At 40.6% G+C, this 16220-nt stretch overlaps 1 protein-coding gene across 3 annotated transcripts; it reads left to right on the top strand.

The window, feature by feature from the left end:
- Positions 1 to 463: 463 nt before the first annotated feature.
- On the top strand, positions 464 to 16216 carry sec24d (SEC24 homolog D, COPII coat complex component). Of its 3 annotated transcripts, none has more exons than XM_028428824.1 (23): positions 464 to 561; positions 4323 to 4530; positions 4776 to 4851; positions 5081 to 5211; positions 5334 to 5627; positions 5985 to 6106; positions 6377 to 6488; positions 6713 to 6840; positions 8076 to 8214; positions 8308 to 8423; positions 8948 to 9072; positions 10560 to 10751; positions 10905 to 10998; positions 11488 to 11604; positions 11802 to 11972; positions 12235 to 12331; positions 12411 to 12556; positions 12634 to 12772; positions 13054 to 13172; positions 13286 to 13465; positions 13578 to 13769; positions 14119 to 14208; positions 14607 to 14747. In XM_028428824.1, exons 2-23 carry the CDS (start codon positions 4380 to 4382, stop codon positions 14745 to 14747), a joined length of 3072 nt encoding a protein of 1023 aa, XP_028284625.1. In that variant the 5' UTR covers positions 464 to 561; positions 4323 to 4379. The 3 variants fall into 3 exon arrangements, with proteins under 3 accessions (XP_028284625.1, XP_028284623.1, XP_028284624.1); XM_028428822.1 differs by having other exon boundaries at positions 4749 to 4851; XM_028428823.1 differs by lacking the exon at positions 464 to 561 and having other exon boundaries at positions 4380 to 4530; positions 4749 to 4851; positions 14607 to 16216.
- Positions 16217 to 16220: the final 4 nt, after the last annotated feature.

Here is a 16220-nt window from a genome sequence, read left to right as displayed (position 1 = left end):
TATAATCTGTTATCTGATATATTTAATCACCATACATATTAGCATTTACTCTCATAAGAGATCATTTTCACTGCGCATGTGATGATGAAACGCAGGCTACATGTTCAGGTCCACAACCTCTGTGCTGACGTGTATGGGTTTCCTTTTCTTCACGCATGCGTACCAGGGCGAGACACGACTCAGCGTTGTCAAGTTAAATAGAAGGTGCGTCCCCAATGCGGAAGTAAGGGCCTTGAACTCTTGAACATAAAGCACATTTTAACTTTTTAGAACCGACTTCTTAGCATAACAACATTTACATATTTTTGTTTGTGTAATAAATAGATTGCTTTATGACTTCGAATAATGTTTTACGATTTATCACGCCTGGGAAGGTTATTTTCTGTTAACAATTTTATTTTGAAATGTGTAACCGGAAGCTAAGTGGCTATTCTTTTACACGGCGGTTGACGCTGTTTTTCGTCGTAGCAACAGAGCGACCCGGCGCTGTGGAGGAGTTTGACGTGGCACTCTGCTTTCACCGAGGGCAACACACTGAAGAGGACTCTGCCCAGCTTTCAGGTAAATACCAACAAGACACTATTTACACACGTTACTATTACAAATGAGGAATCCTACTTCCGACTATACTTTATTTTAACGTGTTTATGTTCTGAACGAATGCGTTAATGGTAAAAAGGAAAACTTTGTAGTGATTTTCGTGTAGCTAGCAAGATGTTTCCTCATCACTGAAGGAGGTGATGTGCTGTCTTTTTTACCGCGTCCTTTCTATAACACATAAAGCTTCGTTGTACTGGCAACATGAGTTATTAGCGACAAAAGAAGCTAACGTGTCACCAGCTGGATGTGAATTAAAGGGAGCTAGCGATGCTCGTTTTTCAGCCTTCATAACGGTCCTTGACGTGGCAATTCTCGGAAGTGGCAGACGCAGTTAAATTGAACCGCACCAGTAATCTAAAGCTACCTTAAGCTTTATGTTCGTCTAAAACGTGTTGCATAGTGTATTATGTGATCATAAAAGGATTGCACAATAAAGCAAATACTAATGTTTGCTTAGTTAAAAAAAGTTTACAGGCCTGTTACCTTTGCTGCTCATTATTTACAGTGTCCCAGATTGCAACAAAGCTCATATATCATGCTGCACAAGGCTATTCATATTCTCAGAAGTGTGCATTAGGGTGTAGTTCCGACAGCAAAACAAAAACTAGCTACTCATGCAGTTATACACTTGAAGATAATGTAACCAATGATAGACTGCTTTATCTCTCTCAATAAGCAATGTCAAAGGTCCATGTTACACAGTGATGATTGCATGAGGTCAAATATCAGGTGTTGTGTGGCTTGTAAATATGCACAGTCGCTCTATGCAAACAATACAATATTTTAACATAGTTTTCATGAGTGTATGTTTTATAATTTATAGCCAATTTTGAAATCAATACTTATTTGCTTATTAAGTATCTGTATTTAGGCTTGTGCAAAATCGTATCGTGTGCAATTAATCGTCAGAAAAACCGTCACCGATTAATATTTGCCACTTAATTTTTAGTGATTTAGTGATTTAGATTAGTGCCCCGCCATGATGACACATTTTTGTGTGCGACGTACTCTCACCATCACCCGCAAGCGCGCACGTGTGAGCCCACAATAACAATAATGGTGGAAGGCAGTGGTATTCAGTCAAATGATGTGGAGCAGCACGTTCCTACCAGAGGTTCAACGTCTGTTACCATAAGCCGGAGTACGAAGAAAGCCGAAGAAAGCTCAACAAGGCCACAACGCCGGCTACAGCTGTATTATATAAGCTGTGTTCCAATTCCGGCTCTGCATCCTTCGGAGTGCGCATTTTAAGGGCGCTTACGTCACAACGCTGCGCGAAGGCTGTTCCAATTCGCCAAAATTCGAAGGGTCCTTCAAATGCATCCTCCAAATGCGGCCTCCTTTTGCCTGAATTCGGAGGATGCATCGCTAGCATCCTTCGTGGCCTTGCATATCCCAAGATGCTTTGCGGGCCTATTTTTTTCAACAGTAAAATTGACGGAACAAGTGAGCGGCAGCGGCAGTAGTGCCGAATTCACATTTAAATGTAAGTAAAGGGCAGTAGTTCGAGGGATTCTTAAAATGCTAGTAGTGACAGCGGCATTGAAAAATTATAGTTTTATATTTACAAACATGACATCCTGTTGATACGAGGCACTGTAAACGCAAACTAAATGTTTTGATTGAATGTTGTTTCTTGACTGTTTACTATAGTATAGTATAAAGTATAGTTCACTTGAGGAGCAATATTATCGTTATTATATCAAATGGTCATTCTGCCTGTTGTCATTTTGTTGTAGGAGGAGCAGAGGGAAACAGATGAAATCTGACAATTGATAATGGAAGACATGAGGCTAGAGAGGGAGAGAGAGACAGAGAGAGAGAGAGAGAGAGAAAAGAGAAAGAACAGACAGACAGACTTCAGCTCATTGGAGAGGATGGTGGACAGGCAGTGATTTTTAGGGCCCGAGCACCGAATGGTGCAAGAGCCCCATTGAAACCGCCCCCAACGCGTAGCCCCTCTGGCCGGTTTGACACAGGATTATGAAAATTGGCACACATATGTATCACCTCAAGACGCACAAAAAAGTCTCTTGGACCCCCCCTCTAAACCCAACAGGAAGTCCGCCATCTTGAATTTTGTGGTAATTTGTGGTGATTTGTGACCCTCCTACAAAACCTTTCACGCCTCGCATACATCATCCAATTGAGCTGAAATTCACTGTGTGTACTCAGGACACCATGGGGAATAGACGCATTCCAAAACTCTTTCAAAAGTGTTATGGTGTGGCAGGGGCGTGGCCTCAAATTTGCCCATTCGCCAGTACAAAGGAACTCGCTGTATTTTCTGCAGTACCACCAACATACTTGTGGACAATATGTTATAGTACTGCTATGGACCCGAGTCTAAACAGATATATATGCTAATAGGATCATACGGTCATAGCGCCACCTACTGGCAACAGGAACTATGTCTTGTAAATGTGTGTTTGTTGTATGTCTCTGGAAATGAGAGCACAGAAGAGTATATGAGACGAGAGCATAGGAGAGGGGATTACGTTAACCACGCGGATCGCAAGGTCTGCGAGGGCCCGCAATGCTGCTTGCAGCTTTAATTTTTTTTGATGTTCTGTGTTGTTATTTAAATGGTTACTTATTAAATTGTATATTAAATTGTTATTGTCTTTGTGTTCTTAAACTCTTCTAACCTTGTTACATTATGTGTTTCATTACCTATTTATAATTTATGTAAACTTTTGAACAACTTCTCAGTGACAACAGTAAATTATTTATTTTTTGTTATGTACAATATTTACAAAGATACAATTTGAACATTTCTAACTATTTACCAGTGGGCATTATGAAAATGTACAATTTATTATTTATGAAAGATCAGCAGAAAATACTATATTTACAACGTGCAACGCCTTACCACGTAGGCCACGTCCTCTGAAGGATGCAGATCCTGAATTGGAACACAGCTAGTGCGTACGCTACATGCATTAGGTGCGGAGCGTGGAGCGTTGGTTGTTGCCATAGTAACGGAATGTTTGCTTGGATCAAAGGAATGAGCTCTGACTGGAGAAGCTGCCACCTTTATTTAAGGACTCCACAGCAAGATAGGAAACATTACAGTATCCGTGATACGTTTAGCTCCTTACGACCAAAGTAAGCGCTGGAAGGACGTAACGCAGGTTGACATCCATTTAAATGTAAAATTGTCCGGTTTGTTTGTTTGTTTTTTCTGCTGCTGTTCTACAGTATGAGTGAAAACATGCACTAGTGTGGGACGTATTCCAGTCACAGGTTCATTTGCACAGACACATTTTTTTTAACTTGAAATAATCACTGATGTGATTTTCTAAACTTATTTGTCCTGTTTAATTTTAATGTTGATATGCACTGCTCTGTGACCTTAAGATAAGAACATTTGAAGAACAAAGTACTAAATGTTTGCTTCATTATTATTTTGAAGCAGTATGTGCATTGTGCATCTATTATCAATACATATTTCAAACATGGCTGGTTTGTGCCTAATGACTACTTACCAGCTTAACCTGTTAGAATGAAGGAGTTAACTTGACTGATGATTTGTCAGTATCATTTTGGAACAATGTGGCGATTTAGAGTCAAAAACATGTAAACAATGGTCATCAATTAATCGTCAAATTAATCGTTATCGGCTAAATGCCACAATTAATCGTGATTAATTTTTTTGCCAATATCGCCCAACCCTAATCTGTGCTATGTAAGCCTCATGTTTCTTTATTTACGCTCCACAGGCTGTCACAACCCCTTTCATCTTGGCATGAGAAAACACTGACATCCATCCTATCGAAATGAGTCAACAGGGTTATGTTGCTGCACCTCCCTACTCCCAGGCTCAGCCAGGGATGGGGGGCTATCAAGGTGGATTTGGAGCTGGCCCTGCACAGCCCCTCTACGGGCACTATGGTGGGCCGCCTCAGGCATTCAATGCTCCACCAACAGGTACTGTCAAAATATTCCTCCATGTAACATGTTTGTCAGACTTTCATTTAATATGTTCAGTCTTGTTACATAAAAGTGTGTTTCTTCTCATTTAGCTCACTCCTTAATGACAATAAAAGCTCATCATTTAAAATTCTTCTCTATGTCATCATGTTTTATCTGTGGAAATGTATATAATAAACAATAAATATAGACATAACATCTGTTACTTACTGCAGGTATGATGAAATCACCTGTCTCCTCAGCTGCTGGCATGCCACCACCCCCAGTGTCCACTCATTATAATCCAAATGCGCAGCAGAACGGTGCTCATCCACAACGGTAACAGTCAAGAAGCTGCTACAAGTGGCAAATATTTATTGAATGAGACACAAACATGTTATGATTTAATTATGATTTATGAAATAGTGGAATTTAAAGTTAACTTTGCCTGGTTTTATTGCACCATGAAAGATATTGACTGTTGAAATTGCCCTGACAGATGCTAACTTCAAAATTATTAACAAAACGTGAATAGTGAGGCACTCTGTTATTGTCCTGTGTTCCTCAGGTTTGCTGCCCCTCCAACTGTTCCTTATAGTCAGTCTCAGCACCCACTATACAACAACATGGCCTCACCTGGCCTGCCTCCAGCTCAACAGCTCACCAATCAGATGAGTGCTATGAACTTGGGTAACTATGGTAAGTTTACTGAATTTCACTGGCTACAGATTTTTACCAGCTTTTTATTATTGTAATTAGTGAAAGGGATCAAACAGAGATTATAAACATTACTTACAGGATTGTCTTTCTTAAATGTGTAGCACCAGGTCCCATGCAGAGCCCTCCTCCTCCTACAAGCTCTGTAACCCAGCAGCCTTTTCAGACATCTCCTCCTCCAGTAATGGGTCAGCCACAGATGCCACCAGGCCCACAGTCACCCCACATGTCCCCCCAGATGTCTTCACCTCTGTCACCTCCACCAACCATGACAATGGCAGGTCCACCAATGGGGGGCATGGGTAGTCCGTTTCCTGGGCCACCTCCTCCAGGCCCTGGAGGTTTCCAGCCATCTGGTCTTGGACCTGCTGGTCCACCAGGATTCCCACAGCAAGCAGGTAACTTAAAAAAAAAACGAGTACACTATAAATCCATTTTTTTCTTATACTTTAATAATCCCAGAAGGGAAATTGCTTAAGGCTGCCAGCAAGTAGCGCCACACACCAGTGAGTGCACTGGAGGCAATGCGGGTAAAGTGCCTTGCCCAAGGACACACAACAATGACTAGGGAGGAGTTGGGATTGAACCACCAACCTTCTGGTTATTGGACAACCCCTGCTTTACCACTGAGCCACTGCTGCCCCTCTATAATATATATATAATAATAATATAATCTGATTCACTGTCAAGTCTTTTTAAATCAGACTTTTTTAAAAGCCTTTTTAACAGCTTGTATGTCTTGCTTCATTGCACAGGTCAGTTTGGGGGGCACATGGCTGGGCCCCAACCAGGCATGCCAGGGGCCTTCCCAGGAGCTCCAGCTGCACTGGCTGGCCCACCTCAGAAAAAACTGGATCCTGACTCCATCCCAAGCATAGTGAGTATTAGACTAATCCTCATGGGACCCGCATACTTTCACATACTAACCATACCACAAGCCGCATTTTCTGTTCTGAAGCAGCGGCTTATTAATTCCTGAAAAGGTGGCAAATTCATTCATTGTTCATCTGCTCCTGGGTTAATGAGTATTGTAAATGATTATTTAAATGTTAAAATACGCATTTACTTTTCATGTTAAAGTTTTACATTTTTTATGCCACCTGCAGTTGATCGGATTGTACCATAATACAGAACTGTTCCGTTTTAGACCCAGGTTATCGAAGATGACAAAGTGAAACATGGAGATGAGATCTACAGCACGAACATCAGAGGACAGGTTCCACCTCTGGTCACCACTGACTTCAGAGTACAGGATCAAGGTAGTCCAAAAAAATCTTATGGTTTGTCTAATGATTGTACAGTATATGAGAATCCAGGTATTATTGTTCTCAAGTCTAGATTTAAATTACCAGATTATGATAAATTATGGGTTTCTGGTACATTCTGTGGAGAATTGTAATTATTACTCATTTCTGGGTATTTTAAATAAAAGTATAGTATATAGAAATGATTAGAAATGTGCTCTGTCATGATTTTACTCAAGGCAATGCCAGCCCAAGGTTCATGCGCTGCACCACCTACTCCCTGCCCTGCACTGCTGATCTGGCCAAACAGTGCCATGTGCCCCTGGCTTCCATCATCAAACCCTTTGCCAATTTGCCAGCAAATGAGGTAAGTTTACTTAAAAGCCAGTTGTCATATCAAAAAAAAAATCTGTTAGAATAATATATGCAAAACCACAAGAGAGTAAGATTGCTGCTTATCTGTTTTCCTGCTGTGCTTCAAGTTTAACTTTTGCTGATAAGTGTGAATATACACTCATGTCTCTTCGGATTGAGAATTTATTCATGTTGGGCCAACTATTCATCGCACACCAAAACATTTCTATGCTGGGACTGTACTGTGGTTTCAAAATGTTCCCAACCATAAACAAACAGATACAGGTTATATGATTCTTTTAGAATTTTGTGAAGTTACAAGTCTGATAGTTTCTACATTTGTGTGAGTTCCTCCCTCCCTCCCTGATAAATGTCTCTGCGTACTACAAAAGTTCATTTGTCCAATGAATGACCTCCCTTTGGATCAAGTGTGGTCCAAGAATTTTGTCTTGGATACTTTCCCTCTCTTCACTTGCCTTGTCCCAGGCACCAACTGGCCTTTTTAGGCAATGTTAGCTTTCTCTCATCTGGCTTTGGGCTAATTAGCTAATGTCAAATCTGCTGGGATCACTGAGGGAGAAAGAAGGTTTACACAAAAGAAATCAAACATAACCATGTGGCGCTTACACATTGGATTCTATTCAGGGAGAAACAGGAGGCATATCTGCACGAGACATATTAGTGTGTGTGTGTGTGTGTGTGAGTTTGTACATCGCATGCTCATTTGCTTGTATGTTGTATGATTGCTTTTGTTCATGGCACTGGGTTAAGATACTGTAAACACTCTCCTTGTCTTTGGTCTATAATAAACCTGTTGCCATGTCTGAAGATGTTTTATGGTAGCTAAGTTCATTTGAAGCAAACAAAATTTTAATTTATGGTGCTATGTCAGGGCTTCCAGAGATGCTTAAATAAACAGTGCGAAGACATTCTCTGTCATCTGACTGCAGGCCCGCATATGGTGCTCAGTAACTGTGGTGTACTAAAAAGATTTATGCTAACCATTTACATTCCACGACAAACAAATGCTCTGTTTTAAAGTGCAGCAAGTATTGTTAAGCATCTGCTGATGCTTAATACAAAGCAGATATGTCAAGAGAATATTAAAGTACAGTAACATCAGCAGTGGAAATAAACCATGACAAATGTCATAGCTTCTGCAGTCATCAATTACCTTCTAAGGAACAGTTTACTTTTGGAATAAGTGCTATCTGGACCCATATGTCTTCTGCACGTGTCCCTGTGTAGTCTCCTCTGTATGTGGTGAACCACGGTGAGTCAGGTCCGATCCGCTGCAATCGATGCAAAGCCTACATGTGTCCCTACATGCAGTTTACTGATGGCGGTCGTCGATACCAGTGTGGTTTCTGCAACTGTGTCAACGAAGGTACAGTAGCAGTTAATTAAATTGAAAAAAAAAAATCAATTAAAAACAAAAGTTTAACATCTTTTCTAATAGAGTATATTTTTGTTTTTCTAGTGCCAGCCTTCTATTTCCAACATCTTGACCACATGGGGCGGAGAGTGGACTTCTATGAGAGGCCTGAGCTGTCCCTGGGATCCTATGAGTTTGTAGCCACTCTGGACTACTGCAAGGTACACAATGAGATCTACAGGCTTGTATTACTGGTTTTTCCGGATGCCCTTTTGGCATGCACCCTTTTATTATTCAGCATGTATCAAAGCAGGGTTAAAAAGTGTCTTGGCTCAGTGTTGAAAGCTGCGTCACTCCACTGCCCTACTTTTGTTCTGTTTAACAAGACATATAAACAACCTCTGGAGGCCAGATGATAAACAAAAGGTGTCGTGTCATGGGTTGTAACTGTGGAAACAAAATATTATCTTACAGACAGGCCTTTTCACACACTTTGTTGCATTGTCATTTATGCATACAGTAAATTTGTACCTGGTAGTGAGAGTAAAAACATGAGTGCCAATACTGTGGTGGTCTTTAAATTGGAATGCATAACTGTACACCCAGTTCTTTATAAATATGCCATAAATAAGAGAATATAGGCTTTTTTAATGGACTCAGTTTGCACAAAGAATATTCTTTTAATAGGTAGTGAATTACTGTATCTTTACTAATTCATTCCATCTGCTGCTTTTTCCACCCACAGAACAACAAGCCTCCAAATCCTCCTGCCTACATCTTCATGATTGATGTATCCTATAACAACATCAAAAGTGGCCTGGTCAGACTGATATGTGATGAGCTGAAGACCCTGCTGGAGAAGTTGCCCAGGTAATAAATACAACTTATATATGCATCACACTGGCTTAGAGAGTTCTTTATCCTTAATATCACTTTTCCACATCTGCCACTCTCTCTGCGCATTTAAAATAAGCTGGAAATGTAAAATGTTAACGACCAACATATGCATTGCCAAAAAAGGGCTTTCTTGATGATCAGTCCGGCGATTTGTTCACATCAGCCGAATATTTCTGTATGAAGTTTCACAGATGGTGGGTATCGGTGAGAGACGGTTCCAAAAATGGAAAATATTACCAGTGCATGTTCTTGTCCCTAAGAGCAATAGAAAACAAAGGGCTTTGTTGTACAGACAGCTCTGGGTTTGTGGCCAGCAAAAATGTACCCATGTTTGTCTGCTGCCATGACATCATCCTTTAAACACTTGGTAAAAAAAAGTACTTAAGATAAGCTCTTCTTCAGCTGTGTTTGGATCTTTGCTTTTTTCTTTGCTAGCACTAAATTAAAAACCATTAGGACACCCAACATTGTTTAAAGTTCCGGCCAAAATGCATGTTTAATTAACTCAAGTTAAAGCTAGACACAGTTTAAATAAATGATGTGGACCAAATATTTCGAATAAGAAAAACCACAATAATAAACTTCCTTCGAACAGCCCCTGCGGCTTATGTTATCAAGGATACAGGATGGTTACCCAGTGGTGTATTATTTTCTCGTCACATTACATGCTCTTTGGTGTAGCTGCATGATTTAAGAAGAGACACATATAAGGGGCAGTCAGCAGTGACAGTAAAGAATGCTTTTAAAATTGCTCATCCAGAGACAGGATTTGATTTATAGTGTGGTTCTGTGTAGCTACCAGTTCCACACGTGAATCCAGAGTGTTCTGGTAAATGTCAGGAGGTTTGTGTCTTTAGTTCTTTAAAGAGCAGCTATCAACTGAAGCCAAAATACTTTTTTTTATAGATAAGCAGAACACAGATGTCAGAAAAAATGTCAGACAAGTTTTTTTTTTCTTGAAGATATGCATTTTTACTTCTGTGCAATAATTGCAGGTAGATTTTTTTTTTTTTTTTTTTAATCTTAAACATCCCAGAGAGCCAAACGGCATGACCTGCATTTATTAGTACAGCTTGTAATTCTGTGCATTAATGTCACCCAGGTCTTGCTGTCATAGTCACAGGTTCAGACATTGTTTTGTTTGGCCAGACATGGTTAACAGACATTTATTTAAATGAAAATCTAGCAGCACATTATTAAAATTATTAAACAAGTGCATAATTAATGTTACTTTGATGCCAGAGGGATGTTTACATTCTACACTCTGACCTGGACACATAATGGTCTTTTTATAGGTACTTTAAAGTGATGGTTATCCAAAAGATAAACCAAGTTCTTGCACTAGAACACTTCCCGTTTTGGCCCCTTTAAATATTTTTGTCTGCCTTTGAACACATGCGTTCTGATCTATCCGAACTGTCCTAGAGCTCATGCACTGCTTATTCTGTCATCCTTACTAGAGAGGAAGGTGCAGAGACCCCTGCAATAAAGGTGGGCTTTGTTACCTACAACAAGATCCTCCACTTCTACAATGTGAAGAGTGCTTTGGCCCAGCCGCAGATGATGGTGGTGTCCGACACAGCCGAGATGTTTGTTCCACTGCTTGACGGCTTCCTTGTTAACTACCAGGACTCAAAGGCCGTCATCCACAAGTAAGATACCAACAAAAAAAAAATGTTACTATTTTTGTAACTGGATGGGAAATGATCCAGTCTAATAAAGAAAAGTCATTTTGAAAGCATTATGAAGACATCTCTCTGTGAGGTACTCAGCCCAAACCATAATCCTCTCCATTTTCTTTCCAGCCTCCTGAACCAGATCCCTGACATGTTTGCAGACAGCAATGAGAGTGAGACGGTCTTTGCCCCTGTCATCCAGGCCGGATTGGAGGCATTTAAGGTTAGCTACAGGGTGCCATCTGTCAACACTGAATAGGCCACAATACCACTTCCCTGAATTATGGGTGGATGCATTTGGAAGCTCTTTATTTGACCAACATACATTTCATTTTGCAGCAACCCTTAAAAAAAGATTTATAGTCAGCCTAACAAGCAACAGTTTCTCTTTTCTCTTCCTGATGTGTTTGTGTTTACTTTTAGTCCAACAGTGATGTGAGGTCAGTGCTTTGGCACACAGCAAAGGAAAAGTTCACACAGTGCTTTTAATTTGAAGCAGTCATGATATTACACAACAGCAAGGAGTCAGTGACTTATTTGTTTGTTCATGGGCATATTTTTAGTTCAGACACTGCTCACGTCTTTTAGTTTTAAAATACTTGAAGGGATTGCACCTAACCATGTTGAACCAGGACATAAGGAATGCTACAAACCTCAGTGAGTTCCGTTTTGTATCATTTTCATCTTTCATCATTCGTCCTTCCCCTTCCAGGCAGCAGAATGTAGCGGAAAGCTTTTCATCTTTCACTCGTCCATGCCTACTGCCGAGGCTCCCGGCAAACTGAAGAACAGAGATGACAAAAAGCTGGTGAACACTGAGAAAGAGAAAGTGAGTAGATGATGGTGTTGAGTCTAAACCCTAATTGTTTTAACTTTGTGTTAAAGTCAGAAAATCAAAATCAAAGATGGCTGCTCCCTGCATCATCACAAGTGAGCGATGTGCTGTTTATAGGGTGTCCTATATCTATGGACATGGCTGCAGTGAGTAATGAATGAGAATACGTACCCTGTTTTCTTTCCCTATAGACTCTGTTCCAGCCTCAGAAAGGAGTGTACGAGCAGTTGTCTAAGGAGTGTGTGGCACAGGGCTGCTGCGTGGACCTGTTCCTTTTCCCCAGCCAGTATGTGGACCTGACAACCATGGCTGATGTGCCTTCACACACCGGAGGGTCCGTTTACAAGTACAGCAACTTCCAGGTACAACATTAAGCAAAACACACACAAAATAATAATGCAAGAAAAACACACACAGGCTCATTTTTTTGTTTATGTCTAGTAATTTGTGGTAAACGCAGCCTTTGCAGCCTTATAAAAGAAAGTTGAGACCTTCAGGGTTAATATATAAATATCCCAAAGGAATAGTACAACTTGTTTGTTCGATGAACCCCAGCCTGCTTGTTGTCACAATGCTGCCATCTGCTGGATGAAGTTTCACTTCATAATATATTTTCTTTGACAGATGGAAACCGACGGGGAACACTTCCTGAGAGACCTCAGAAAAGATGTTCAGAAGAGCATCGGATTCGATGGCATCATGCGTGTCCGTACCAGCACAGGTAAGAACCTGACAAAGATTTGTCATCCGGCATGTAGACTCTAAGTAAGTGACACTACAGTGTGTGTGTCTTTCTTAAGGCTTCAGAGCCACAGACTTCTTTGGTGCCATTCACATGAACAACACAACAGATGTAGAGATGGCGGCTGTGGATTGTGACAAGGCTGTGACAGTCGAGTTCAAGCATGACGACACACTCAGCGAGGAGACGGGGGCACTCGTCCAGGTATGTTTTATCTGACATGTTAGCATTTGATTGTTTTGGTGATTATTTGCAGCATGTTTGCTGTCTTGTTTCCCTAGTGTGCTTTGTTATACACCACCATCAGCGGGCATCGACGTCTCCGTATACACAACCTCAGTTTGAACTGCAGCTCACAGTTGTCAGAGCTGTACAAGAGCTGCGAGACCGACTCACTCATCAACTTCTTTGCCAAATCAGGTATGTGTTTTCTATTATTTGATGATTGGATGCAGTGGGCTCCTTTTGTCAGTGTATCTGAGAGTACGGAGACATCTTTGAAGGATTGTCTGACCTTTGTTGAAATTATCTCATGTATCACTTGGTAATCTAACAGTAAGAGAAAAATGACTTGCCTGAAATTTTTCTTCTTCCACCCTTTTCGTCTGCTTATCGTAAGATGCCTCTGAGGACCCTGTGTAACTCTCCTCCCCCGCTCATGTCTTTTTTTCTTTTACTAACCTTTTCCCCTGCCCACTCAGCTTACCGTGCCATATTGAACCAGCCTCTGAAGAGTGTGAGGGAGATACTGGTCAACCAGACAGCCCACATGCTGGCCTGCTACAGAAAGAACTGCGCCAGCCCGTCCGCTGCCAGCCAGGTGAGTGTGAGATGGAGCCTGGAATGAAATTAATCATACTAAGACCACCTTGATCCACAGATGTGACAGTACATTTGTAAAATGACACTAACACTATTTTTTTATGCATTTAGTTGATCCTGCCAGATGCCATGAAAGTGTTCCCAGTCTACATGAACAGCCTGATGAAAACTGCTCCTTTGGTGGGTAGCACAGAGCTCTCCACAGACGACAGAGCCCACCAAAGGCTGTCAGTCATGGGCATGGGAGTGGAGGACACGCAGCTGCTGCTCTACCCGCGCCTCATCCCACTGGTAACGAACTTATTTCATACAAAGATAAAGGAAAGAATCTAATAATTAATCTAGACAACTGAGATCGTATCATAAACAGAACCAGCTTACATACCACTGTGCTTTTTTCCAGCACAACGTTGACCTTAACAGTGATACACCACCTCTTCCGTTGCGCTGCTCTGAGGAGCGTCTTGCAGACTCGGGCATGTTCCTCCTGGAGAATGGCCACTTCATGTTCCTGTGGCTGGGCCAAGCGTGTCCACCAGACCTCATCCAGAGCATTTTCAACCTGCCCTCCCTTGCCCACCTGCAAGGAAACATGGTCAGAATTTATTTTCAATCACTTTGACCTCAAACATAGAATACAGATGATCTGCTTGTACAGATATTAGATATTTTACCTTATTGATCTGAAGGTGTTGAGATTTGAACTACATCATATTTCAGGCGTCTGCTTACATTTTATCAGATATAAATCGTTGAACAATCTGAATCAACAATAAAGTAAACACATAAAGTTGAAAGATGGACATTTATTTTGAAGGCAGAAGTTCACATGAGGAAAAGCAACAACTTAAATTTGCTTAACTTCATAAATAAAGGTATTTTGCTTTTCATTCAGGTCTTATGATGTAAAATCTTCAACCCTTTTTCCCCCCCTTGCTTTACAGTGTGCGCTGCCAGAGCTCGATAACCCATTATCAAGGAAGGTTGGATCCATTGTCAATGGCCTTCTTGAAAAGAGGCCGAATTCTATGAAGGTAAGATACACAGAACAAGAACACACTCATAAAGACATTTGTATCACCTCAAAGAAAATGTTTTGGCTGAGGTTGCACAGAGTTTTAATGATCTTTGCTGCCCTCTAGTGGAGCCAGGAAATGCATACATCAGCTACAAAAACCTCATTTAACATGTTGTGCCTATATAAACAATCTAATCAAAATACAAGCCAAGATTGCAAGTCACATTATATGCAATGCAGGCTCAGTGCTATTAAGCAGTTGATATATACAAAATAGTTACAATAATATTGCTCTAAATCCATAGAAGGCCATGCAAGCCTTTAAATGAAGCAAAAAATGAGGCCTTCATTGATGTGAAACATGTTACACACAACAACAATTATTTCTTAACAATTTCATTTTTTCCTGCCCAGCTCCACATTGTGAGGCAGAAAGACAAACCAGAGATGTTGTTCCGTCAGTTCCTGGTGGAAGATAAAGGTCTGCACGGCGGAGCTTCCTACATGGACTTCCTTTGCTACGTTCACCGAGAGATCAGGCAGCTGCTCACTTAACGAGCCCCCTTAATCCCCCCCCCCCCCCCCCCCCCCCCACGCCCAATGCTCAGCGTCCTCTTCCTCACGGGCCTGGGAGGAACACACCATCTGAAGGACCATGCACAAAAGTCTTACAGGTTCCATTTCATTTTTTTTTTTTACAAAAAGTGTTTTATAAAAGCCCAAAGCTGCCTTCCTGTCAAATAGCTGTTTGAGGAACTTTTAATAAAATGGACAACACATCAAGCATTTTCCTGCAGAGGTACTGTGTGTGATGGACTGACTGGAATGACATGAGTGCCTAAGACTGAAATCCAGTCTGGGATGAGGCCCGCTGGCACAAGCAATAAAACATCCACTGTGTAGTCAACAGCATTAATTTCCATTCCATCTAGTGGATTTATAGGGATATGTTGGTTATTTGTGGGCCATACTGTAGAGGGTCAACGTTTTTCTTAGTCTCCCAAAAGATATATAAAGGAGTCACAGTAAATATTATTATTTAAACTACATTTTATTAGCTTTTGCTTTCTGACTGGATCAATTACAATAAATTCCTGAAACTGAACAATGCTGAAACAAGCCGCTGGCTGCGGGATTTGTCCTGTTATTACACCATGAATGACTCAAAGCATTTGGTTCACACATGCCCCCACCAAAAATCAAATTCTTTGACCATTTATGGCTGAGATTTCATCTCTGCAGTGTGCAGTGATGCGTTTTTTTCATTTGTTTTGGTGTGCTAAGGACACAATGAAACGAACACAGCTGTTGCTCCACATAGAGGACCAACTCATGTCCTTATAAAAATGACACTCTTTCAGTACATGTAATCAGAGTTGGTACAAAACATATTTAATAAGGGTGACAAATGGAAGCGTTAACAGGGACCAAATATGATTTTATTTTTCCTCCCAGTCTCAGAAATGTTTTACTCCTGTTCGTGTTTAATAATCCAAAGTTTAATTTAAAAGGACTTTTAGAGAAAATTAGATAATTTTTACAAAATGTCTCAGTTGTAAATGACTGTTCACTGTTTAAACTTATAAAATCTCATGTATATTAAAATATTTCAGTGCAGTTACAGCACCATACTGTCACTTTTTTTAACATGGGCATAATTTCTTTGTAATTCTACTCGCTTGGTAAACATGGTGTTTTCTTGTTTATGTCATTTGTTTATGAAGAGTGCAACTTGTTTTCAAAATTATAACCATTGGCCTTACACAGTAATAGTTGTTAACATACATATTAAAGTATAAATGTCATATGTGATAAAGGGTTTGTGGATTCCAGTCCATTTGGTTTGTATGCAAATTTATCTCAGGTATTTTCAGTATGATTCTGAGTTGGAAAGAAGGGATTTGAACTGGAAACGATGGGACATCTGTTGTTTGGAGTGGTCTTGTGAAAATTCACAGGCTCAGTGTGCCATGTACATTGCATCCTTAAACAACCTTTTGTCTAATTAAAATGATCAGACTTCAGTGT

Source organism: Parambassis ranga, chromosome 18 (assembly GCF_900634625.1).
Source record: "Parambassis ranga chromosome 18, fParRan2.1, whole genome shotgun sequence".
Classification (NCBI taxonomy): Eukaryota; Metazoa; Chordata; class Actinopteri; family Ambassidae; genus Parambassis; species Parambassis ranga.
The sequence above is the reverse complement of the archived record's forward strand: the minus strand, read 5'-3'. Positions and strand labels throughout refer to the sequence as shown.